Source organism: Dipodomys spectabilis, unplaced genomic scaffold, assembly GCF_019054845.1.
Source record: "Dipodomys spectabilis isolate Male_0828 unplaced genomic scaffold, ASM1905484v1 ptg000095l, whole genome shotgun sequence".
Classification (NCBI taxonomy): domain Eukaryota; kingdom Metazoa; phylum Chordata; class Mammalia; order Rodentia; family Heteromyidae; genus Dipodomys; species Dipodomys spectabilis.
This window is the reverse complement of record NW_024870772.1, coordinates 35633058-35658548: the sequence shown is the minus strand read 5'-3', so window position 1 is coordinate 35658548 and position 25491 is coordinate 35633058. Positions and strand designations below refer to the sequence as shown.

Here is a 25491-nt window from a genome sequence, read left to right as displayed (position 1 = left end):
ATACTTAAGTTTCAGTGATCATTTTTTAACCAATCCTAATTCTTGCTTGTTCCTGACTTTGCTTTCTTTAAAGCCATTCTCCTAAACCTTCTGCCCCTGGCTTTAGACCTTTGCAATGTCTAAGGCTATGAAATAGCCTTTCCCAAGCAGCAAATAATCTATATTTGTTTAGAGAGTAACTGACAGAAGCTAAGGTCCACAATAAGAAAAACAAGAAAAGATATTTTCATTCTTTCTGTGATAAAGAAAATGTCTGATGCTCTGGCAATTGTCTTTTTGGAAAAGCCTAACTGAACTTGGTTTCCAACAACTATCAATTACATAAAGTAATGTGAAATTCAAACACATCAGCCTTTAGTGGTAAGCACTAATGAAAACTTAAAACTTTAGTTCAAACATCAGGAATGGAAAAAGAACAGTTTAAATTTAACTAGTTTACTGTGTAGTTCTTCTCTGTTGAAAACATCAACTGCTATTGACTCTTCACTCTTACTTTTATATCCCCAACAAACTTTTTAAGAAATAAACCAAGATAGAAATAACTTAAATGTTTTAAGCACCAATATTAAACTTTACTTGAACATGATAGTCAAGTAGACTTGATGATTACATGTTCACTGGGCTATACCTATTATTCTGCCTAATTTCAGGCTCCCATCAAAGTTATATTCTCCATTATCAAAGCTAGTAAAAAAAGGACACTATAAACTAATAAAGGCATGTTAATTCTTTGAATTACAGCAAGTGCTAAATGGCCTTAACAAAATATTTACTATTTTTATATTTCACAAAGGACGTTAACACATACATTTATTACAGAAACTTCCTCTTCCTCTGTTTCTTCTTGTGTAACATCATCATGGACAGGAGAGCTGCCCTGAAACACATCTGCTTCTTCACTTGAATCATTCTCTTTAGTAGCTACTTGTTTGGAGCGTCCTACACGGCTACAGTAAAACATACATAAAATAAAATGAACATTTTGATCTTAAAAATGAACATTTTGATCTTAAGATGTAGATTACATCAGAACAAGTGTTTCAAGTATTTTGTAAATTCTTGTATGATTTTTATCCTCAATTATGTCGAGATGTTTTTATATTCTGACCTGTGAACCACTCTTTTTTGAGGGACTGCCTCAAATTCAGGGACTGAATTAAATGCAGGGACTGCCAGGCACTGTCCCTGAGCATTTTTGCACAAGACTAATGGTCTACTACTTGAGCCACAACTCCATTTCTGGCTTTTTGGTAGATGGTTAATTGGAGGTAAGAGTCTCTCAGACTTTCTTGCCAAGGCTGGCTTCAAACTACAATTCTTACCTCTCAGCGTTCTGAGTAGCTAGGATTACAGGCATAAGCCACTGGGATCTGGGCTCATTAATTTTTACAGTTTTCATATACAGTGATCTAGCAAAGAACGAAGAGTATGACTAAGACCATATCATAAAAGATTTCAAAACACACTTGAAGTCTGTTCCATTTTTCATCTTTCCAACTCAGTAAAGGCACTGATAGGCAGTAAGCTGCTTAGTGCAGACTTTTTTTTTTTGGGGGGGGGGGGGGAGAGGTGGGGAGCAGGGCCTGGGTACTGTCCCCTGAGCTTCTTTTTGCTCAAGGCTAACACTCTACCACTTGAGCCACAGCACCACTTCTAGTCTTTTCTGTTTATGTGGTACTGTGGAATTGAACCCAGGGTTTCATGCATGCTAGGCAAGCACTCTAAGCCCCATTCCCAGTTCCTCAGTGCAGAAATTCTTTAAGCAGAGAACAGCATTCCAGCCTTTATCAAGCCCTATGTATTCCACCTAGAGAAACCTTAAATCCATTCACTTCTCTCAACCTCCAGTGCTATTACCTAATCCAAGCTATTCCCACCTTTTTGCTTCTTCTCTTTTCATAGTAATGTTTTAAAAGTCTAAGAACAGATGATGTCCCTCCTCACAGATAGCTCTCCAATGGGCGAAGAATAATGTTGTGACCCTTCTACTGTACTACATGAAGCCCTGTAATAATGCCTACCTATCTGCATTCTCCTGACTCTCTCCTCCCCAACTCCTGGCAACTACAATCAACTAGCCAAGCCTTGCTTTCCTTCCACTTTCTAAATATGCCAAGATTTTTTCCCAATTCAGTAACCTGAGATAGAATACTTTTATGTATATATTCAATGACTATCTAATACCTACTACTCTCAAAGTAAGCAATTCCTCTCCAAGAAGAAAACTTCTCCCACTCCTCAATCCTCCCACTAAATTGTTAGTGCACCATAGATACTTCCTTCAGGGCATACCACAAGTCTTAATTCCAAGCGAGGTACTAGAAGTTCATGCCTGTAATCCTCGCTACTCAGGCTGTTGAGAGCTGAGAATCACAATTCAAAGCCAATCACAGCAGACCAATCTCTGAGACTCTTTATCTCTAACAAGCAAAGAAGTGAGACATGGAGCTTGAGTGAAAAAGCCAGAGTGAAAGGTCTTGAGTTCATGTTCCAATACCAGAACAACAACAAAAATTGAACAGAAGTCTTTACTCCATATGTACATGTCATTCATTAAAGACTGCTTGCCTATTAGATAGGAAGTCTCATGAACCATGTCTGCTATAAGTAACTATGCAGGAATTACAGAAAAACTGAAAACCTTTTTGAATTCCACTGCAGAACACAAATAAAGACAAATCGTAATATATGCTACTATTATAGCTTCAGAAAAAAAAGCTCCTCAGATTAAGAACTCTAACAAGGCAAGACAGAACACAGAATCTTTTTCTGTATTGACTTTGTAAAAGAAATACTCAGGCTTCAAACATTCATGGGAAACATGTAATTTTAGAAGAATCACCATTGAATAATAATGACCACTTAATGATACCCATACAGAGAAACAAAATTTAAGAGGTTGAGAGAAATTTAACATGTATCACTTCTTTGTTACAAGATTAATTACAAGAACACATTACTGCATGAGAATTCTTTGTTTAGAAATAGTGATTCTGGTCGGTTAAATCCACATACACGTATGTATGAAGCTGCTACAATAATGTACTTACCTTTATTTTTAATCTGAGAAAAAAATTACATGGAGAAAGGCATAAACACCAAATATTTAACCAAGATATATTGGTAACTCTAAAAAGTCAAGCTACTGATATATGTTGGATTACTCTCAGAAAATGAGCACAATTTCTGATGGAGAGTTACATCATTAAAAGAAGTACTGCCAAATGTCCTAAATACAAAACAGATGCTCTATATTAATAATTTTGTAGCCTGTAACCTGGTTAGTGTGTTGTGATTATTCAAAATTATCATATTTTCAGATACCACAAAATCTGTAGAGAAAATCTGCAGATTATTTTGGTATCCATTTATATAAAGACTTGTCTAAGGCCTATAAAAAATGTACAAATATTACCTAAGGGCTAACTATAATATTAAGTCCCTAGGTAAGGTTATAAAATGTATTTTACCTAGTATAACGGGACTAGGTATTTGGAATTTAAATACGCAATATGTATGTTTATAAATTTATGAACTTTTTGCAAGATAATTTAAAATTGGCTTGGAATTTAATATTATTTACAACTTACACATTTTTTTTTGGTTGTGATGGTGATGGCGTTTTTGATGGTCTTCCTCGTCCTTTCTGTGGTGTGGACTGTGTGGATTCAACTGCACTAGTTTCAGGAGATTCTGCTCTGCTTTGGGAAGACCCAAATGTGGATAGCATCAAATTATGATTTATAATATGGTAAGAAAACAGAGGTAGTCTAGAGTTACCCACACTTACCTCTGCTGTGCTTTCCTTGATGTGCGGTGCTGTTTGCTTTTTGACTTCTGTTCTGTATTTCCACTCTGTCTCTCTTCTTCTTCTTCTTCCTCTACTGCAGGTGGCCCAGATTTTTTTTTATTCCCTTTTTTAGATGTTTTCATTGTTGGCTCTTCTTTTGGTGTCCCTCCACCAAGAGGTTTTGGTGGCCGACCTCTTTTGCCCTTTTTTGGTGGACTGTTCTGTTCATCCTCATTTTCTAACAGATCTTCTTTGAGCCTCTTTTCCTCAGACCACTGCTGCTCATCTGATTCTGAAACTGTATGTCCTCTTTTCCGCCCTCGCTGACTGCCTTTAGGTTTCTGCTCCTGTACCAACTTAGACAGGTCATCCATTCCTAATTTCTCTTCTGGGTCTGTGACAGGAGTTTTTTTCCGGCTTCTAGGCTTCTCCAATTCTGACTGAAGAAGGAAGAAATCAAAATTTTAAAACTTAAGTTTACTTGTGTGTGTGTGTGTGTGTGTGCACATACATGTGCACACATGAGGGCATGTGCATGCCAGTCCTGGAGCTTCAACTTAGGGCCTGAGCAAGAACAATGAGCTTTTTTGCTCAGGGCTAGCCTATCACTTGAGCCATAGCTCCGCTTTTGGCTTTTTTGGTGCTTAATTGGAGAAGAGTCTTCTGGACTTTCTTGCCTGGGCTGGCTTTGAGCCACAATGCTCAGATCTAAGCCTCCTGAGTAGCAAGGATTACTAGGCCTGAGCCAACGGCACTCAGCTAAGTTTTCTTTTTAAACAATGAAACTGTCTACCCAGGGTAGAGCACTTTGTCATTCCCTAAATATATAAATAGATGAGAGATATAACTACTCACTGCTTCATTATTTTGGTTTGTTATTGTTTTGAAGCTGAAACCTCACTCTATTACCGAGTTATAAATTCAAGTGTTCCCTCCCACCTCGGCCTCTAGGCTAGAAGCTTGCAGTAGGAGCAACCCCAATTCTTTACTTTAAAAAAAAAAAAAAAAAAATCCCATTTTCATTCTCACTTTTAAGCTAAAGAGTCTCAAAGGGATACATCTCAAGATCAGCATTTTATTAAACTATGCATCTTATTAGTGAAGAGCTATTTAATGAAAAGGAACTCAATTGGTCCTAAAAAAGAATTAAAATATTAGTTTAGTACATAAAACTTAAAATGACTAATTTTACTATATAGTACATAATACAACACTAAATACTAAGTTAGCTATTATGTTTATAACATAATAAAAGAAAAATTTTTAGTTTCTAAATGGAGGTCGTAAGATTTGTAAGTTAAACATATTCATCACACATGAAAAATTCTAGACTATGAGGTGGCTCCTGCCTATAATCCCAGATGGTCAGAAGATAGCAATTGGGAGGATCTCAGTACAAAGCTAGCCAGGGCAAAAAGTTAGACCTCATCTCAACCAACAAGCCAGGTATATCAGGAGCGGTAGGAGGACTGCAGTTCAAGATTAGTCCCAGGCAAACTAAAACAAGACCCCATAGAAAAATAAAGCAAAAATGGAGTTTGGAGCACAGTATGGATAATTCTGGTGATACTGTACTTGTCTAATAAATGAAAGGCTCTGAGTTAAAACACAGTACTGTAACTTCCCCAGAGAAATTCTGGAAATACTTCTGAACCCTAGATGGTGTTAATGACGTTAACAACTAACAACAAAAGCAATTTTTAAAAATCCTTGACTTGGCCTTAAAAAATAAGATTAACTAAGTCTATATTCAGAAAACTTACGCATGTTCGACCAGATGGAGATTCAGAAATTCTCCAGACCCAAGAATGAAAATACATGTATAATGTAAATTTAGTTTCCCAAAAGTCTGTACCAATTTATACATAAATCAATCAAAGGGCAGGGGGCATGCCTCAGTAGTAGAGTACCTGCCTGGCAAGTGAGAAGTGCTGAGTTCAAACCACCAATAAAAATAAAATGAAGGAAACAGAGGGGAGAGAAAGAAAAGATAAAGGAAAAAAAGAAAATCAGGGAGGGAAGGGAAGAGAAATGGGTAAGAGAGTGGAAGATAGATGGGAAATGGGAGGGGGAGAGGAGAAAAGAAAACCAATAAAAGAAAAACAAAAACCATCATTATTCATTGTACTTCCTCTGTTTGTAAACTGCTTGACTATGTTATTACTCTCCTTTCCTATTTGTTTACTGGCTTCTGATTTAAAAGTAGATTTTTTTTTTCGGTCGTCGGTCATGGGGCCTGAACTCTGGGCCTGGGCACTGTCCCTCAGCTTGTCAGCTCAAGCTAGTGCTCTACCACATGAGCCACAGAGCCACTTCCGGCTTTTTCTGTTTATGTGGTTCTAAGGAATGGAACCCAGGGCCTCATGCATGCCAGGCAAGCACTATACCACTGAGCCACCTTCCCAGCCCTAAAAGTAGGTCTTTTTTATTTATTTCTTCTACCCTTTTGTGGATGTTTAAGTTTTATTTTGGATTTTCTATAGACTGAAAATGCTAACGTTCTAACCATCCACTATTTGGAGATGGGGCCTTTTGGCAGTAATTTGATTAAGATGAAATCATGAGAATGGGGTTTTCAGGAGGACCCAATGAAAGGATAGTATTCCAAGATAGGAAAAGAGGTCTCATCAAAACCTAAGTTTCTTCCCCCATTCTCACCTTCAAAGACATATCTAATCATCTGAAAACTATGGATTTATAACACAATTATTTTGAATTACATTTTCAAAATAACAACAATTCTAGGCTAATGTAACAGCAGCACAAGATTTTACTATATAAAGAAAAGTTTTTTATATCCATTTATTTTCCCACATGGACTTAAAATCACACCGGAATTTTATAATTATATATTTATTAACGTATTTTTCTACTCCTTTTTCTCATGCAGGAACACCACATGTCTTCAAGTCTTCTATGTGCCACTAAATTTATTTTTAACCTTAAATAGCAGTACAAAGGAATTTTAATTCGATACATATCAATTTATGTGCTCAATACATATTGATCCGTCAACTCTTCATTTTTCCCTCTATCCTAACACCACCTATTCCCTCAATAACTTGCATTGTTTTATCAGATACACATTTGAGATCTTTGTCATTACCATTACCTCTGCAATAAATAATGTTAGAATAATCAATAGATCAATATAAACATCTTAAAAAGGAAAAATTTCCAAACCAAGATACATGCATACACATGAGTACCCATATACTACGTCCTTATTTTGTCATTTGTTTCTTTTTTTTCCCCCTACTATTACAAAAACAAAAGCAAAACAGGGATGAATGTCTCCTCTTTTTCACTGTTATGTCAAGTCTTTCTGAGTTGGCTCAACATTCTAGGAAGAACAATTTAAATAACAATGGTCACTTCTTTTGTTCCTAAATTTCCTTATCCCCCTTCCAAGCAATGAGGATTACCTACCATTAAGCCTCCCTAGACATTTTGTAGTTGGTTTTTTTTAGGTTGTTAGGGGAGGGGGGGGCCAGGCAGGGTGGGGAGGGGGCCCTTTAGATATGGTCTTTTGTTATCTCTCCTTAAACTGACACCAAACTCTCCTCTTGAGTAGCTAGGATTATGGATGTGTGCCACTAAAGAATGTTTTTCAGTATTTTGACTTTATGGATAACAATTATTACTGACTTAAAGCAGATAAAAATATCAAAATGTTGGGGGTAGGAAGGTGGCTCAGAGGTAGAGCGCTCGCCTTGCATGCATGAGGCCCTGGGTTCGATTCCTTAGCACCACATAAGCAGAAAAAAAAGCCGGAAGTGGCACTGTGGCTCAAGTGGTAGAGTGCTAGCCTTGAGCTGAGGGACAGCGCCCAGGCCCCATGACCGGACCCCCCCCCCCAAAAAAAATAAAAATGTTAAAAGAAGTATCTTTCTGGTATTAGTTTACTACAAAACTTAATATAGTTGACTCTGTTATTAGTATGTGTTTCCAAGAACACACAGGAAAAACTGAAAATTCTCAGATGTACAAAGATGCTGTAGATGCCATTTGCTGCCCACCCTACTTCCTCTAAAGATATGCTTCCGGTTCAACATTTTCTTTATCACTGAAACCCCGTTGGGCTTGCTGGAATTATCACAACTTTTATTCTGCTTTTGGGGCACCATTTGTTTTGGGGAGGCATATTTCCACAAAATGAAGGGAGGCGGGCTGGGAATGTGGCTTAGTGGTGGAGTGCTTCCCTAGCAAGCATTAAGCCCTGGGTTCAGTTTCTCAGTACCACATAAACAGAAAAAGCCAGAGCTGGCGTTGAGCAGAGGCTCAAGGACAGCACCCAATCCCTTCAAGCTCTACAACCAACAAGAAAGAAAGAAAGGAAGGAAGGAAGGAAGGAAGGAAGGAAGGAAGGAAGGAAGGAAGGAAGGAAGGAAGGAAGGAAGGAAGGAAGGAAGGAAGGAAGGAAGGAAGGAAGAAGGGAGGGAGGGAGGGAGGGAGGGAGGGAGGGAGGAAGGGAGGGAGGGAGGGAAGAAGAAAGGGAGGAAGGAAGTAAAAGGAAACTGGGTGTATAAATCAGATTAGAAGGTAGAAATGGGGAAAACACATTATTTAATATTAATGGTTTTCAAATATAAATCTGACAAGAATACTTCCTTTGCTTTGAAATTTCAATGTAAATTTCATACGGGTAGCATGTAAACAGTACTATCTCATAATCTATGGGACTTTAAATTGAATTTGTGTCTCATAACGCTCTCTTCTTTCAATGGCATTGTAGGGGGGAAAAAACTAGCTTATAGTAATAAGCTTGTTCTGGCAGCTCTAAAAATGGGCCCAATGTTACGCCACAATAGACAGTGAAAGGTGTCCCCTATAAGAATACAAAGAAGGGCTGGGAAGGTGGCTCAGTGGTAGAGTGCTTGCCTTGCATGCATGAGGCCCTGGATTTGATTCCTCAGCACCACATAAGCAGAAAAAGCTGAGAGTGGCGCTGTGGCTCAAGTGGTAGAGCACTAGCCTTGAGCTGAAGAGCTGAGGGACAATATCCAGGCTCAGAGTTCAGGCCCCACGAACAACCCCCCCACCCCAGAAAAAAGAATAAAAATAAATCTCAAGAACTAGATATTCAAAACTCTTCTCTGAAAAACACTTTATTTTATACTGCTCCAAAGGCTAAGGAATGTGGAATCTATTGAATACAAATCTTACTTCGATTTAAAAACAGTTATTAACTCCACTGAGTTACACTAGAATATATAGCTTATACCTGTACCAAAGCATTGCCAAATTTGTCTTCAAATATACAAATTGTATATTATAGAAGTTATTTCTGTTAAAGTTTAAAGACCGAACAGTCTTCTTGTCAGGTACCAGTGCCTCACATCTGTAATTTAAGCTACTCAGGAGGCTTAGATTTGAGGATTATGGTTCAAAGACAGCCCCAAGCAAGAGAGTCTGTGTAACTCTTATCTCCAATTAAACATCAACAAAGCAGAAAGTGGAGTTGTGGCTCATATGGTTGAATGCTAGCCTTGAGCACAGAAGCTCAGAGACAGTACCTAGGCCTAAGGAGTTCAAGCACTGGACTGACAAACAAAAAAACAACTATACTCTTTTGTACCTTTACTAGCAGCTTATTTACTACATATTGCAAAAATTTAACAGTAAAAAGAGCAGCCTTTGGGATCTCATTCCATTCCTTATTCTCGTTTAAGGCTAAGTCTGAATATACTGTGTTAAATAAATTGGGGGGGGGGGGGGAGGAAAGAAAGGAGAGCTAGAGAAAGAGGGAAGGAAGGGGAGGGCAGGGGAAGAAGGAAGAGGCAGTGGGAAAGGAAAGAAGGAGAAAAAGGAGGAAGGGACAAAGGGGAACAGGGGGAAGAGGAGGGGGAAGAAAAAGTAAATAAAATCAACTGATTCTGGGATTATAAATGGCTTATTTAATTCCAAAGACCTAAGAATTATAATCACTTACCAGAATGATAAAAATCATACAAATTCAATATAGTTAAGTTACATGGTAGAGAAAAACTGTCAACACAAATTTAACTAAAACAATATGAAATACAGCAGTGATGTTAACTAGAGTATAAAAATTACTATTTATATAGCAAATTATTAGAAGTATCATTAAAGTCAAACCAAGTATCTCACCCTTACAAGATCAGAGTCGTCTCTCTTGTCACTTTTTTTTCCTGGCAAAGGTGAAGACATTGTATAATCTTCATTTTCACTGTGATCCATTTCAGAACTATCAAGCCTTTAATATAAACATTTATAATTATTATTATAATCATTTAATAAAGTAATAAATCACAAGTTCATTTTCCTCAGTTTTTTTGAATCTAAATTCTGAGGTGGAAATATAAAGAAAATTGGAATGCTTATTAGTACATTAGACTGCCTTACACTGCAAGTTGCCACTCCCTTATTCTTCTCCTATGCTGTTCTCTGCTGCACTCCATACCGTAACACAGCATGACTGTATTTTTTCACTGCCTGGCTTCCTTGGTTAGAAGGTAAGCATGGAAGCTCACTATTTTGCTTACCAATGTAGGATAAGTACAATGTAAGCTAAAGTGCCTGGCACAGAGTAGGCACTCAACAAATACTTGTTACAAATTTAATAGCACATGCTCTCATGAAAGGTCTAGCCTTCTATTACATCCATGACCTGTTACTTAAACTATTATACATTCTCAATCTCTAGCCATTATGTAAGTAAAATATATTTTCCTCTGAAAAAGAAAAAAATCATTTTTAAAATTATTTTTACAAACAAAAGTTTATGGATATACATAGTAAAAGGAAATTCAAACTGTAGTAAATGGAGGAAAAACAATCTCCCTCCTATACAAGGTTATCATAAACTTTGCTAAGATTTTATATATTCCTCCCAAAACTTTCTATGCATATAAAAACAAATGCAGGGGGCTGGGAAGGTGGCTCAGTGGTAGAGTGCTTGCCTTGTATGCCTGAGGTCCTGGGTTCAATTCCTCAAACAGAAAAAGCTGGAAGTGGTGCTATGGTCAAGCGGTAGAGCATTAGCCTTGAGCTAAAGAGCTGAAGGACAGCACCCAAACCCCACGTTGGACCAAAAAACACAAACACAAACAAAACAAATAAAAAAACAACAACAACAAATGTAGGGAGGGGGGGAGGGAAAGTGGGAGAAAAATGAGGAAGGGAATAATGTTTGACAAGAAATGTACTTAGTACCTTATGTGTAACTGTACATCATCTTGACAATAAAATTACACTTTAAAAATGTAAATATATATCCTTTCTCCTCCAACACGGCTCTAACTCACTTGCAGTTCTCACTCACTGAGGACTGTGGAATCTGTTCCATCCTAACTCAGATCTCATCGCTTCTAATGACTACGTCATTCTACTATGTGGATATACTATATTTTAGCAGTTTTATAAATGCTAGATAATGAGGTAGGAAACTGGATGATCTCAACAGGCCAAAATGAAAAGCCGGTTAACTATGAATTTCTGAAAGTTACAATGGGAAAGTTATTCATTAATCTCCACTGAACTGAGATTAAAAATGATTTTAGAGTTGACAGCATGTTAGGACAGTGAAACATAAATAGTGGTATTTCTTATGTACTTGCCTCCCTTTTATTCTTCCAGGAGAGCTTGGGTTTGAGCTGCTGCTTGCATTGCTTACAGTTTCCATTCGTGATGATTTAGTCTGTGATTGCTTGCCTGCTGATGAAAGTGGCTTATTAACAGCTCCTAGGACATTGGTTGTTTTTGGCTGAAATGTGAAATACATGTTTATTTCTATTTGTTTAAAACTAAAATTTTACACATTAATAATAGCTCTATTAAAGTATTTACATACATACCATAAAAATAGAACATTATAAATAGAATATAACTTGAACAAATTAAAAACTCATGTGGGTTATTTGCTGGCTGGAAGGCTAGTACAAATGTTAGGCTGCTTTACTCTTCATCCCACCCAAATCTACTATTTGCCTAGCATAGTCCATGAAAATGTGCACCTATAATCCCAGCAAAGGAAGCTGAGGCAGGATTGTCAAATTTGAAGTCAGCATCACCTACAGTTACCCTATCTAAAAACAAACAAACTACAAAGCAGCGATGAATAATTAAGGTTTTTAAGTTATTTGGACAAATAGGCCTAATCGATTTAAACACAAAATTTAGAAGAACAGAATGTTAGAATAAACGAACTATATGGTCAATCATAAAAATTGATTAGACTCTTGCTACGGAACAACATATGTTTTTAAGATTATCATTTTGAAATTAGGATAAGAAGCTGTAGGGACCTAGCCCTTATTGTAAGTTAAATAAAAATAAGTTTATATATCTCAGTTTGTATCTATAAATACAAGTTCTTACAAGCAAATAAAACATAGTTGCTATCTTGAGGTGCAAAATTTTTAAATAAAAACAAAAAAATTACCACATAAAAATCAAAATGAGTCTCAAAACATACTTTTCCAGGAGTGAAAAATGATTTCATTTCTGGAGGCAGATAATTTTTGGTGTTACTGAAATTCTACAAGCAAGGGAAAAAGAAATAATCAGTGAAAACTTGAATCAATCTTTCAATAAGGTACTTAAAAAACAACCCAGCCCAGAACACCTTTTCATTTTAAAGTATGTGTTTAAAATTATCAATTTAAACACAAAATTTCTACTTATCCTACTATTTTATTACTTCTAAAACTTAACCTTGTACTGCCTCCAATGTTAATAAAACATGTGGGCTCTAACATGCTGGAGCTCTGAGACTGCATTACAAAATGTACACTCTTGCAGAGATCCTTAAATCTTGGGTAACATTTTAAATGTTCCACAGTTATCTCCAGCCTATTCTAGAGTTCACTCTGCATTTTCAAATCGGTAAACTCCAATCAAATGCTTATAATTTCAGATTATCTCTAGTAGCATTCTAGTTACCCATTTTGGATCAATAGCATCAATTCACAAATCTGTAGGCTTTGATCACATTTTTGCCATGCTCTTACTAAAAGCTTCAAACCCTAAAATTGAACACTAGATCATCTTGATTTCTGTTTGTTTGCCTGGTTCCATTTTCACATATGTATATAGAATATTATAGCTGTATTTGCCTACCCTCCCCTCTCCCTTCATCTGATACCCCTCCTCTGAAAAAACGTGTTCCATTTTAGAATCACATTTTTTAAACTCCTAACAGTCTTTCTATGTTATTAGTCATGGGGCCAGCTCCTGATGCCAATTCTCTCTTCCTGATCTTCTACAACCTGGTGTTAAGAATATACTTTATTGCCGGGCACTGGTGGCTCACGCCTGTAATCCTAGCTACTCAGGAGGCTGAGATCTGAGGATCGCGGTTCAAAGCTAGCCCGGGCAGGAGAGACCGTGAGACTCCTATCTCCAATAAACCATCAGAAAAAAACCGGAAGTGGCGCTGTAGCTCAAGTGGTAGAGCGCTAGCCTTGAGCTGAGGGACAGCGCCCAGGTCCAGAGTTCAAGCCCCACGACCGACAAAAAAAAAAAAAAAAAAAAAGAATATACTTTATTTCAACTTATACAAATTCTAAAGTAACTACCTTGTCAGGTTGGGTGAAAAATCGAGCTGGTAGTACTGGGTCTTTAGGAGATTCCAAACTATATGTGGTGCTCTTTGACATGATGATATTCATGGCAACATCACACACGGTATACAGTTTCTGCAATGATATATTTTTAATTAGGTACATAAGTTGGTATCCTATACTCTGTAATTCCTACAGTACTAGAATATGTATCCAGTCTAAAAAACTAATGAAAGTAATCATCTGTGTAAGCATTTTAGTTAAGACTATTGTTATCCTCAGTGCTACTTAATTAGTACTAGATCTAGTATTAGCATTACTACTAAATTAGCATTAGTCTGATATTATCTATAAATAACATTATATTAGTTTCATTCCTAAAATGTTTACAGTAACATAGAATTAGCATTATTCACAAAGAATTACATACTTCATTCATTTTTGCATCATCTGGTCCTTGGGCATCTTTTGTTTGTTTAATATTTTCGACCATCTTTCTAATGAATGCATGACTGTTATTTTCATTTTTGGCCATTAATATTTCCAGAACAAACCAAAGACACCTAAAGAAACAAGAAGGAAGGAAATACACAGAAAATTTCTTTGTTTAATACAGACAAAACAATTCTAACCATTAATATAATGAACCTAGATTATAACCCAAGAGAAATTTTAGCTACAAATAAGAAACAACAGTATATGCCACTTGGCCATGTTACAATAAGTGAGGAAAGCACACATTACTTCATAACCCCCCTAAACTCCTTTTTAAAGTCTTACAGAGTCCCCAGGAAGGAAGGCTACAAAGGAAACATAACAGGTGGAAAGAATGAAGGAATGTCAATCTCAAACCATGACAGTGAGGGAAAACTGCCTCAAGGAATAGTTAGGCCATGGAGTAAGAAGGCATCACATATGCAAGCTGACTCAAGGCTTGATGAAATCTTCAGCAGAACGTTCCACTTCATTAGTTAAAAATTTCATTAATAAATTAGGAAAAAGCCATGGCCGACAATTACACAGTTTCCCTAATGAGGGAAAAAATTAAAAGAAAGTTTCAGAAATCCAGTTTTAATTACCAAAAAAAAAAAAAAAATCTACTGAATAAAAAACACAAGTGCTTTCTATACTACATAGAAACAGACAGAGATAGAGAAGGAGAAAACTCATGAGAGAAAGAACACAGAAATGTGAAGCAAGATACTATTCTTGAAGAGAAACAAACATCCTTTAGGACAATAGGTACAGAAGTTCCTATGGAGTAACTCTTCAGTAGAATGGAGGTTATTTGTAGCTACATCAGGGCCATTTACAAAGACAACCAAAACTGTCTAGTGAATCCAAAATATAGCTGTCTTTTTAAGTATAGTTGTCTATTTATAGTTGTCTGCGAGACAAAGAAGGGTGGCTGTAAGTTTTCATGAGTTATAACCACTCTAATAAAGAACTAGTCTTGAGAGAATTGTTTGCTTATATTTATAGAAATACAAATATGTAAAGCAAAATGTTTAAGTTTTTCCCCTTGCTATGCAAAGTTAGTTGTAAATATAATTCTATTCTCCTGAGATTTCTCAGAAAAATGCTATGAATTGAGAAACCAAGACTTGTTTTCCTTTCCTAAATTATTAAAAGCATAATAAATTAATTGATTCAAAATCACAAAGGTCATCTTTCTTTTTAACAGAAAGAGGGCCAGGGCTTTGAACTCAGTTAAAGAATATTCTCAAAAAAATTATCTCTAAATACTACTATATGGGTTCTATTTTTTCTACATACAGAGTGTGGTGCTTGCAATCTATCATCAATAATCTTTGAAAGAATTTCAATGTCAAGTTCTAATTTGAACAAAGAATTAATTTGACTTCATCAATGAAACCAAATGTGGATTACATCCCTGTTTATGAATTTGGCTCATCATGAAATTAGAACATTCTTTTAATGGAGGAAGATAGTTACTGCAAAGGGAAAGAAAATGTGTTTACTATGTGAGCAAAGGAGATTATTGGTTCACTTCATATGAAAATCTGGTTTCAGAAGGCAATAGGAAGATTAAAAACTGGAATGAAAACTTTTTAATGAATTACTTCAAATGGAAAAGGAATGCTACCACATTCTCTTCAGAGAAACAGAATTAAAGTACAGTAGTTACGTTAAATCAAGTTTTAGAAAGTTACATAAGAAATATAATGTGAAGAGATTATATGAAAAAGACAAATAAGAGAGTAAATAGAAGCTTAAACTCCTAAGAAAGGAAATGTATCCATTAACTAATTATCATTGAAGTTCCACTATCAGCAGTAAGGGAAAAAAAAAACTTTTAGAAAATAGGAAAATGGGATGGAAAAAAAATCTTACTCTTTCACATCTTTAAGTTGTTCAATATCCTGTACTTTGACATAATCAGGGTCATGTGCCAAAAGGTGAATTGTGTATGGAACAACATACTCTGGTAGGAGAGACAATAATTTTTCTGAAAAAGAAAAGGAAAAAGAAAAAGAAATAACAAAACGAAACATCCAGGTTAGAAAAACAAATCTTACACACTGCCTTTCACACCTATATTTCCTACACTGAAATACCTGTGCTGAGGAACACGATAGTTTATTCACTTATCAGTCAAATCCAATGTTGAAATGCCTACTTATACCACATGCTATACTACAAAAGCAAATGTTTCAGTTTTCAAATGCATATAGAAAAAGTGAACCATAGAAACTATAGTAAGGTTGAGAGACATAAGAGCCTCTTTCCTTGATCATATAAGCAACCTTAGGTTTAATATTCTCCTATAAGGTAGTGAGCAAGAGTACACCCTTCAGAGTCAAAATGACATAAAAACAAAAAGTAATGTTCCATCATTTGTAGCAAACGAACAGATGTAAAAGTATAGAATTTTTAGGACATTTGAAATAACAAAGAACTTTAAAGTCTAAATTCAAATGTATTTCCATATTGACTGAGATTGGCAAATGTTACACAGGTCAGAATGATAATCTTAACTAATTGTAGTTAATATGCAAAAGAGTGTAATTCGTATTTCAAACAATTCTATTTATATTTATTATATTCAAATTAAAAACTTAGCCATAATGTCTTATGTGTCAACAATGCACCAAATGTTCATTTCCATTGCTAAACTTGAACAGAACAGTTTCTACGTAATACTATTAAAGAGCAAGCATAGAAGAGAAGTAACCAGGCTCAGATTCCAGGCTCTATCAAATTGTCTACTCAAATTAAAGTCTATCAAATATTTACTGACTGCTTATAATTTTCTAATGTTTGTTAGAAGCTAAAAGTAGATGAGTAAGATCACACTAAAGCAAAAACAGAGGCTGAAGCTATTCTGATGTGAAAAGTGGCCTACCTACTATCTACTGATAACTTTGTTGGGCCATTTGTTATGCCATATGTTTTATCCATATCATGTTTTAATCTTCATAACAATTATAAGAAGCAGATACTATTATATCAAGTTTAAAAATAAGCAAACTAAAGTAGAGATGAAATAAACCTGCTAAAAACAGCCAGTGAATTACAGAGATGGGATATGACTATGGAGTGCTCACTGTTCACAAGTTGAAGAAGTAGAAGAAACAGTAGAGTGATGCATTAACATCAAAATGCTAGTTTAAAAGACTCCAAGGGTGCAAACTATGTTCCCTGGCTTTGTCTGTTTGTTTCTCTGGAGGAAAAGAAAATTTTGAAAAAGAGTTGTCTAAAGGCAAAAAGCCAGCTGCACAAATTTCAAATGACCTAGAGTACACAGAACAGTATTCAAAGCAGGAAGTGATAGAGAGAAAATGTGAAACTCAGGCTGAGCACAAACTCTGAAGAGTCGAAAGATATTTCAACTTCATACCCTGAGGTGTAGAATCTACATTTATTTAACGCAAGGAAGTGATATTCAGATCTTTTACAAGGGCAATTTTAGTAGCAGTATGGCATAGTGGAAGGCAGGAAGGGTTACAGAGGCAGGGAACATTTACAACAGGAAGGCAATCTGAAGTATCTACAATAATCCAAGTGAAATTTATCAAAGAACTAGAGCAAGGAACAGATTTCAAGACATCTTGAGGAATGACTAACAAGATTTGGTGACTGCTGAGCAAAGAAAAAAATTATAATAATCAATGCCTCTATTCCTATCTTGGATAAGTGAATAGATTTTTTTAATGCTACACTATTTATTATATAAAACAAGTTATAGGAGTCAATAGGCATATTAACTTTGACAGAGTAAGGCAAAGTGATGAAAAGCAAGCATATGAGCATCTGTTGTTAATGTTAGCTACTGATAAAAGCAAAAAACGAAGACTGATGACTTGTGGTTTCTCAACTACAAGGCAATGCTTATACAATCTATATACATGTATAAATGTTCTCTTATAAGTACCTCCAATGTCACTACTTACTTTCTCCATCCATTTAGTCATATACACCGGAAGATATGTTTTAACTTAAATGCTCATGCATTCATATTTTTTAAAATGAAGTTTACAGTAAATGAAAAACAGTTAATGAAAAAGTCCTAACAAATGCCAATTACAATGTAACAAGTAACAGTATTATTTGTATTCTACAAAATATTCTATCGAAGTTTTCTGGCAGGTAGAAAATTTTACTTTTTCTCTCTACTTACCACTGACAGCCGCATGTTGTTTTAGATATTCACGTCTTACATTAATGTTTTTTACCAGGCACTGTCTAGCATGGGCCCGTCTCTCTTTTACAGGATCTTTTGCACAAAGTGCACAGATTGCCATATACTCAAGTGGAAGCCGTAATCGGGAAAGGCCTTTGTGAAGTTTCTGAGCAAACACCTGTCTTACTTGGTAACATTCATCCTGTAAAGATATAATTATTCCAAGCATTACCCTCATGGTAGCAACAGAAAGCTCTATCAAGTATGAAGTATGCACTCTACCACTTAAACCGTGCCTCTAGCCCTAAACAAGAATTTCCAGTGTGTACTTGTGTTCAAACAACAGAAGGGTTCAAACTCCAGTACTAGTACAGAAACAAACAAAACTAAAAAGAACATGAAATTAAAGGAAAAGAGGAGAAGCCATAAAATTCTGTTAGAAATCAAGAGACAGAAATAAAGAAAAGAAATTCAAGAATAATAGAGCACAGCACCGTGTTAAATATCTCCAAAAGACAAGGAAAACTAAGATCACTGAACAATTGGGCAAAGCAATGAAGACAAAGACTGTAATATGAACAGTGAAAAGGGTTAAGAGGTTAAGAGAGACAAAGGTACATATACTAATTTCTTTTAAAAAATAAAGGAGACAGCACTGTGGTTTAAAGGAATAGCAGAATTAGCAGAAAGTTTTGTTTAGAATGAGAATACAAGTTGTGTGAAGATGCTAATAATTAGCTTTTAATCATTAATATGTGTTTCATAGTCATTCTAAAAAATATGGAAAATTAAGCAATTTGTACTTTAATTTTAGATACATGGTGACTAAATTAGAGCTGTTTAACAAACATTGCAAAGAAACATTTAACTATCTGCACATACTTAAGTTTTAAACAAACCCCATCTTTTTCTAAAACAAGGTCTATCTTTTAAAAATATATTTCCATACTTAGTTTTGGAAATTTCCACTTCAATAATAAATATTAGCAATAGTATTCTTAACATCAAACCAAGAACCTGCAAGATGAGTAGACTTCAAGTTTTGCCAATTTAAAAATACAGTTTTATTTTCTTTGAAGAAATGTAGTATAAACTGTTTAAACAATTTTCAGTTTCTAACAAAGTAAGATGATCTCCAAAATACAAATGGGAAAATTAAACCAGGAAGTTAATTGGCTCTTCCAAATCTTATTTCAACAACAACAAAACTAAATATATTCAAAACAGGATTATGAACAGCAATTAAAGACCAAAATTAGTCAAAAGATAACAATTCAAAACTACACAAAGGCAGTAAGTACATTTGTTTTTAATCTTTATCTCCCTCATTCTCTCCCATTTCTCCCTCCCTACCCAACCCCTTCCCCGCTCCCCACAAGTTGTAATGTTCATATCCCATAGTGTCAAGTAAGTATCAATGTTGTTGTGGTTCATCAGTTGTTCTGCTGTTTCTGTGATTCCCTCGCCCTTTCACATATTGCATTGTCTATTATGCAAAACACGAGATACAAAAAACTAAGAGAAATGAAGAAAAAACAACAATAGAGGGAAAAGAATGAACTATATACAGGGTCTAATGAAAACCTCTTGTTCCATAAGTTGGAGTTCACGTTAATATGCTTCATGATATATAGTCCTTTGCACTAAGCACTTGAGTTATTGAGATCCCCTCTTCAGCTCTTATCTTGTGGTAGGCTATGCTAAGTCCAGTAAATGAAAAGTTTCTTTTAAACTATCTTATGGTACCTCTGCATTTTTCCCTATTGTGGAGATAGGTAAACTGAGTTTAAGAACAAAGGGAAAATATGAGTAAGAGGAAGAGCTTAATTCTGCCGGCCTTCAGAGTCCATGCCTGGGAACTTAATCAAAGAATTAAAGTAAAATCTGTAGAAACAGCCCTGCAAAATAGTTACATAAAAAGGATTTTTAAAAGGTTTAGCCATACTTTAAATCATGCCAGTCTAATAAAACGCAAGAAAGATTTTCCATGGTGTATTGTATATTTTCTGATTCATCCTAATTAGATGTACGATCCTATAATTTTGTCCAGTTCAAATAAACAGGTATCTCAAATTAAAAAACAAAACAACTACATGATGGGCTGGAATGTGCCTTAGTGTTAGAGTGCTTGCCTAGCATGCATGAAGCCCTGGGTTTAATTCCTCCGTACTACATAAACAGAAAAAGCTACAAGTGGCTCTATAGTTCACATGGCAGAGTACAAGCCTTGAGCAAAAGAAGCTCAGGGAGAGTACCCAGGCCCTCAGTTCACGCCCCAAGACTGGAGGAAAAAAAAAAAAAAAAAAAGGCCTACGTGATTGGCTAAGCATAGAGGCACATGCCAGTAATCTAAACCACCCAGCAAGCAAACACTGGGAAGATCATGATTCAAGGCTAGCCTGGGCAACAAACAGCAAGGAGGAGGAACAGGTAGCAGGAAGTACAAGCTCCTGAGTTCAAACCCCAGTACTGGAGGGGGAAAAAAACCTGTCTAGGTATTATACACAAATAATTATTTTTAAATAAGCAATATAAAGAAAGATGTATGAAAGAAAGGATAGAAATAATAATCACAATGGTACCTGAAACCAGTGTCAAATTCTTAAAACAAAAACTCAGGGTAAAATGAGCAAATGATGGCTGAAAAATTCATTAGAATATTATCTGAACTATTATAAAAGTCCTTTTGTTTTAGTTTTCTCAAACTGAAACTTCTAAAACAATATAGTTAAAAAATAAAAATTACTCTAAGAAATCTGTAAATCTGTGTCTCATTTATTTGAAGTTCAAAAAATCAATACTTGTAGCAATGTTATAGTCAGGAGCAAGGAGATGTGCAAAGCAGAAAAAATGAGTAGTCTGATGGGAATGTCCCCAGCTAACATGAAAGATGAACTAATTCACGGTCTCAGCTCTCAAAGTGAGTGACCTCTTCTGTGCTACTCCTTTCACATTATCTTATCTTGCTTGTGATTCTGAAAATTAAAACAAGTTCTAAACATGTAATAAAATGCTTTCTAGTGGTCCTAGGCATAAGAAGGTCATGATGTATCTTACAAAGAAAATTCATGTACTATTTAAGCTTTGGTGAGGACTGAGCTAGTTTAGAGTTACAGAAATAGCTTTGCATATATATTAAATGAAGTTGTCTTTAAACAAATAGATTAGTCAAATAAAAAAATCTGTAAACAGAGCACTGAAGATACCCTTATTATTTACTTTTCCTAGGTGCAGTGGTTTAGTACGTGCTAATTAAGCACTTGGAGTGACTTTATAAACTAGAACAACTGAGAATAAGAAGTTGACTACACTAGCTGGGCGCTGGTGGCTCACACCTGTAATCCTAGCTACTCAGGAGGCTGAGATCTGAGGATCTAGGTTCAAAGCCAGCCAGGGCAGGAAAGTCCGTGAGACTCTTATCTACAATAAATCACGAGAAAACCAGAAGTGGCCCTGTAGCTCAAGCAGTAGAGCGCTGCCTTGAGCTGAAGAGCTGAGGGACAGTGCCCAAGCCCAGAGTTCAAGCCCCACGACCGACAAAAAAAAAAAGTTGATTACACTATATTAGAGGAGTGACTTCATAAACTAGAACAACTGAGAATAAGAAGCTGACTACACTATATCAGAAGCCCAAAACTCAAATGACAATTTAAAAATGGAAATGTTTCTCATACGTTAAAACACACACATACGAAATGAAAATCATTTACAATTTTGATGTATCATAGTGAACATTTCTTCCTAATACAGACCATATAAAGTTCTATCTTATCTGGTGGTTTTCTTACATTGATAGCTAATGCACACAGCTGATATTGCTCCAATGTGATGATTTCATGGTAACAGGGTTCTTGAGCTAGTTTCACAATAGCACTCCCAGCAGCGAGTCTTAGGCGTGACATATCTGGTTTACTGGAAAATAAGCAGGAAGGACATGATAAGTGTTTGTACAAAATCACTACTCTGTTCTCCATTTAATTTTATAAATACTCTTCTAGCAAAAAAAGTAAGTAGAAAAATGCTATGGTCTGAGTATCTCATTTCCTCAAATGTTATGTCAAAATCCTAATGGCCAAGTTGAGAGCATTAGAAAGTGAGGTCTAGGGAAGGCAATTAGGCCATGGGGACAGATTCCCCACAAAAACGGAATTAATGCTCTTATACAAGAAGTCTGAAGGAGTTTATCCTCTGCCATGTGAAAATATACAGGGGTACAATACTGGCACTCTGGCCTTCCAATTTCTGTTATTTATAAGCTAACAAATCTATGGTTTCTTGTTATAGTAGCCTGAATAGAGTAAGACAATGACTCAGTACAAAGTGCCATATTATGTTTACCAAACTTTGGAAGATGAGATTTCATACTGTAAAAAATTCTCCTTATAATGTTAAGTCCAGGTTAGCAGTAGTAAAGTCCTAACTTGATATTACTTCAACTGCCTCAATATATTACTCCAAATACTATACAAAGCACAAAAGAGATATAATGAAAGCATGTATAGTTGATAAACACCACTATTTTCTTCACTATTCAAATATTACTGAAAAGCTCTTTTCAGCATAAGGAAATTGCTCAATGGAGTACATTTCAGAAAATTCTAGACCAAAACATTCCTAGTTGGGTGGAGGGGCTCATACCAATTATCATGGTTCAAGTTCAGTCTGGTCAGAGTTAGCGAGACTCAAAGTAATCTCAGTTACATAGGAGGTCTTCATTATGTATGTAGGAGGATAGTGGTCAAAGGCCCATCTCAGCAAAAAAATGTGAAAGTCCATGAGACTCTTATCTCCAATAAACCACTAGAAAACCGGAAGTGGCGCTGTGGCTCAAGTGTTTTCCTTGAGCTGAAGAGTGCAGGAACAGCGCCCAAGCCTAGAGTTCAAGCCCCATGACGGACCCCCCCCCCTCAAAAAAAAGTGAGATTCCTATCTGAAAAGTTTAAAGCTGGAGGTGTAAAGCCCTCAAGTTGAAATCCCAGCACCACTCCCCATCAAAAACAATTCTTCCCTAATATAGTGATACCTTAGTTCAACTACAGATATCTTAGATAATGTTAAGGAAGGAAAAATTCTAATTAAGATCAACTTATAACTCTATAGCAAAGGAATATCCAACATTCACATAACAAATATGCATCTATTATATATAAAGCACTAAGGGAGTTTAAAAGAAGTCAATTTACTCTTCTGACATATAATCTAGCTAAAAGACTTTTTTTGGCGGTGCAGGGCTTACATTTAGGGCCTGGGCTTTTTTGCTCAAGACTAGCACTCTACCACTTTGAGCCACATTGCCACTTCTAGTTTTTTGATGGATAACTGGAGATTTTCCTGCCCAGGCTGGTTCTGAACCGCAGTCCTCATATCTCAGCTTCGTGAGTAGTGAGGATTACAGGCATGAGTCACCAGCACCCAGCTAGCTAGTTAAAGACTTCTTTAAATCTTAAATCTTTAAATTAATTAAAATACTGATTAAATGCATGCCAACATTATGGTGCTGTATTGGAGGATACATCCCAAAGATGCTTTTTAATTAATCATTAGCAATAAACCAAGAGGCTGTTAATAGGTAAATCACAGTACTTAGATCAAAACATACAAAAACCAGTGGTTGGAAGTTATTCCTCACAGGTATGGGTAATAAATGTTTCCCATATATTGTACTTAAAAACTTGCATCTAGTCTGGGATTTCTACTTAATGCAGTTTTTTTTTGTTTTTAACTTTATAAAGTAAAAATTGTTCATCAAAGAAATCAAGTTTTGTTTTGTTTTTGTTTTTTGATAGTCATGGGGCTTGAACTCTGGGTCCCTCACTCTTTAGCTCAAGGCAAGCACTCTACCACTTGAGCCATAGCGCCACTTTCCATTTTCTGGTGGATAACTGGAGATGAGTCTCATGGACTTTTCTGCCTGGGATGGCTTTGAACTGCGATCCGAGATCTCAGCCTCCTGAGTAGCTAGGATTACAGGTGTGAGAGGCCAGCGCCCAACTAACATCAAGCTTTTTATTAAAACAAAGAACAGAATCCCAAGTGTTTTTTTTTGCTATCAGGAATCCCTATTACTCCTAACTCCAGGTAGCCCCTAACTGTTCTTAAACAGGTTTCTGAGCGCACAACTAACACAACAATATGTGATAGATACCAATGCATCATCTTCATACATTTAAAAATATAAACTCCAACTGGGCACCAGTGGTTCACACCTGCAATCCTAACTACTCAGAAGGCTGTGATCTAAGGATTGCAATTTGAAACCAGCCCAGGCAGAAAAGTCAATGAGAGTCTTATCTCTAATAAATTACTAAGACAAAGCTGGAAGTAATGCTGGGGCTAAAATGGTAGAGCACTAGCCTGGAACAAAGAGGCTCAGGGACAGCACCCAGGCCCTAAGTTTAAGCCCCAGGGATCAGGAAACACACACGTAGATTTAGTTGAACCCACAGATGTAAAACTCAAGTATACTGATGGCCTACTACATTTAATTGTTCAAACAAAAACATGGAAATAAGAAAGGGCATACATTATAAAAAATTAAACAACTTAAAATTTGCATTTAACTTTTTTGAAGATATAGATTTAAAGTTATCTTCCACAGTGTCTATTCTTTTCCCTTTTCAAGAATGATTCGTAGACTAACAAACTACACATTAGATATTCCAAAAAGCAAGAATCCACTGTTTAAAGTATTTGGAATATATAGCATAGCAGTACTTCGTACTAGACATGCTGAGATCATTTTGAAATCAGTGAATACTGAATAAAAAGGTTATTACAGCAAAATATAGATGCCTACCAACAGTGCAATACAAAGGAGGGGTAACAATACTAAATAGGAAATGTACTCATTACCTTACTCATATAACTGTAATCCTGTTGTACAGTATTGTTACAATTAAAAAAAAATCTTAAAAAAGAAACTAACAGTTATGTCAAGGGTTCAAATACTCTGAAATCCAAAGGCTTTGAGATAATGGTTTCATACCTAATTTTCCCCTGTTCTGTCAAGTCTCCATCACTATGCAGTATTGTTGTTAGCAATCTTAAGGTAGAGGTTCCTGATTTACTGTGATTATTTTTCATTCCAAGTAGCCATCGAACCATCATTTTAATAGCTTGAATCTGTTTAAAATACAAATTCACAAATAAAACTGTTACTACAGATAAAAGAATTTCCAAAACATCCTAAAAAAAAAAAAGAAAAATTTTTTTTGTTTTTTTTTAATCCGGTCGTGGGGCCTGAACTCTGGGCCTGGGTGCTGTCCCTCAGCTCTTCAGCTCAAGGCTAGCGCTCTACCACTTGAGCCACAGCGCCACTTCTGGCTTTTTTCTTTTTGCTTATGTGGTGCTGGGGAATCGAACCCAGGGCCTCAGGCATGCAAGGCAAGTGCTCTACCACTGAGCCACCTTCCCAGCCCAAAAAAGAAATGTTTTTAAGGGAAAAAAAATTCTATATACATAAAGATAACTGAATATTTTAAAGATGTTTCATCCAAGGGAGTGAAAAAATTTTTTTCATTGCAATACTAGTT

The 25491-nt window shown here is 35.9% G+C and overlaps 1 protein-coding gene across 6 annotated transcripts in view; it reads right to left on the bottom strand.

The window, feature by feature from the left end:
- Pds5b (PDS5 cohesin associated factor B) overlaps positions 1–25491 on the bottom strand; it is a 181936-nt gene that overhangs the window by 23236 nt on the left and 133209 nt on the right. For 2 of the 6 annotated variants that reach the window (XM_042685334.1, XM_042685333.1), the window contains exons 23-34: positions 24945–25081; positions 21748–21871; positions 17957–18161; positions 15670–15784; positions 13745–13877; positions 13330–13449; positions 12228–12290; positions 11371–11516; positions 9902–10007; positions 3791–4230; positions 3591–3701; positions 809–947 (exon numbers count right to left, since the gene is read on the bottom strand). In XM_042685334.1, coding sequence (XP_042541268.1) covers positions 809–947; positions 3591–3701; positions 3791–4230; positions 9902–10007; positions 11371–11516; positions 12228–12290; positions 13330–13449; positions 13745–13877; positions 15670–15784; positions 17957–18161; positions 21748–21871; positions 24945–25081 — 1839 coding nt within the window. The remainder of the gene's footprint in view (positions 1–808; positions 948–3590; positions 3702–3790; positions 4231–9901; positions 10008–11370; positions 11517–12227; positions 12291–13329; positions 13450–13744; positions 13878–15669; positions 15785–17956; positions 18162–21747; positions 21872–24944; positions 25082–25491) is intronic. The other 4 variants (XM_042685335.1, XM_042685336.1, XM_042685337.1 and 1 more) reach the window with 4 other exon arrangements.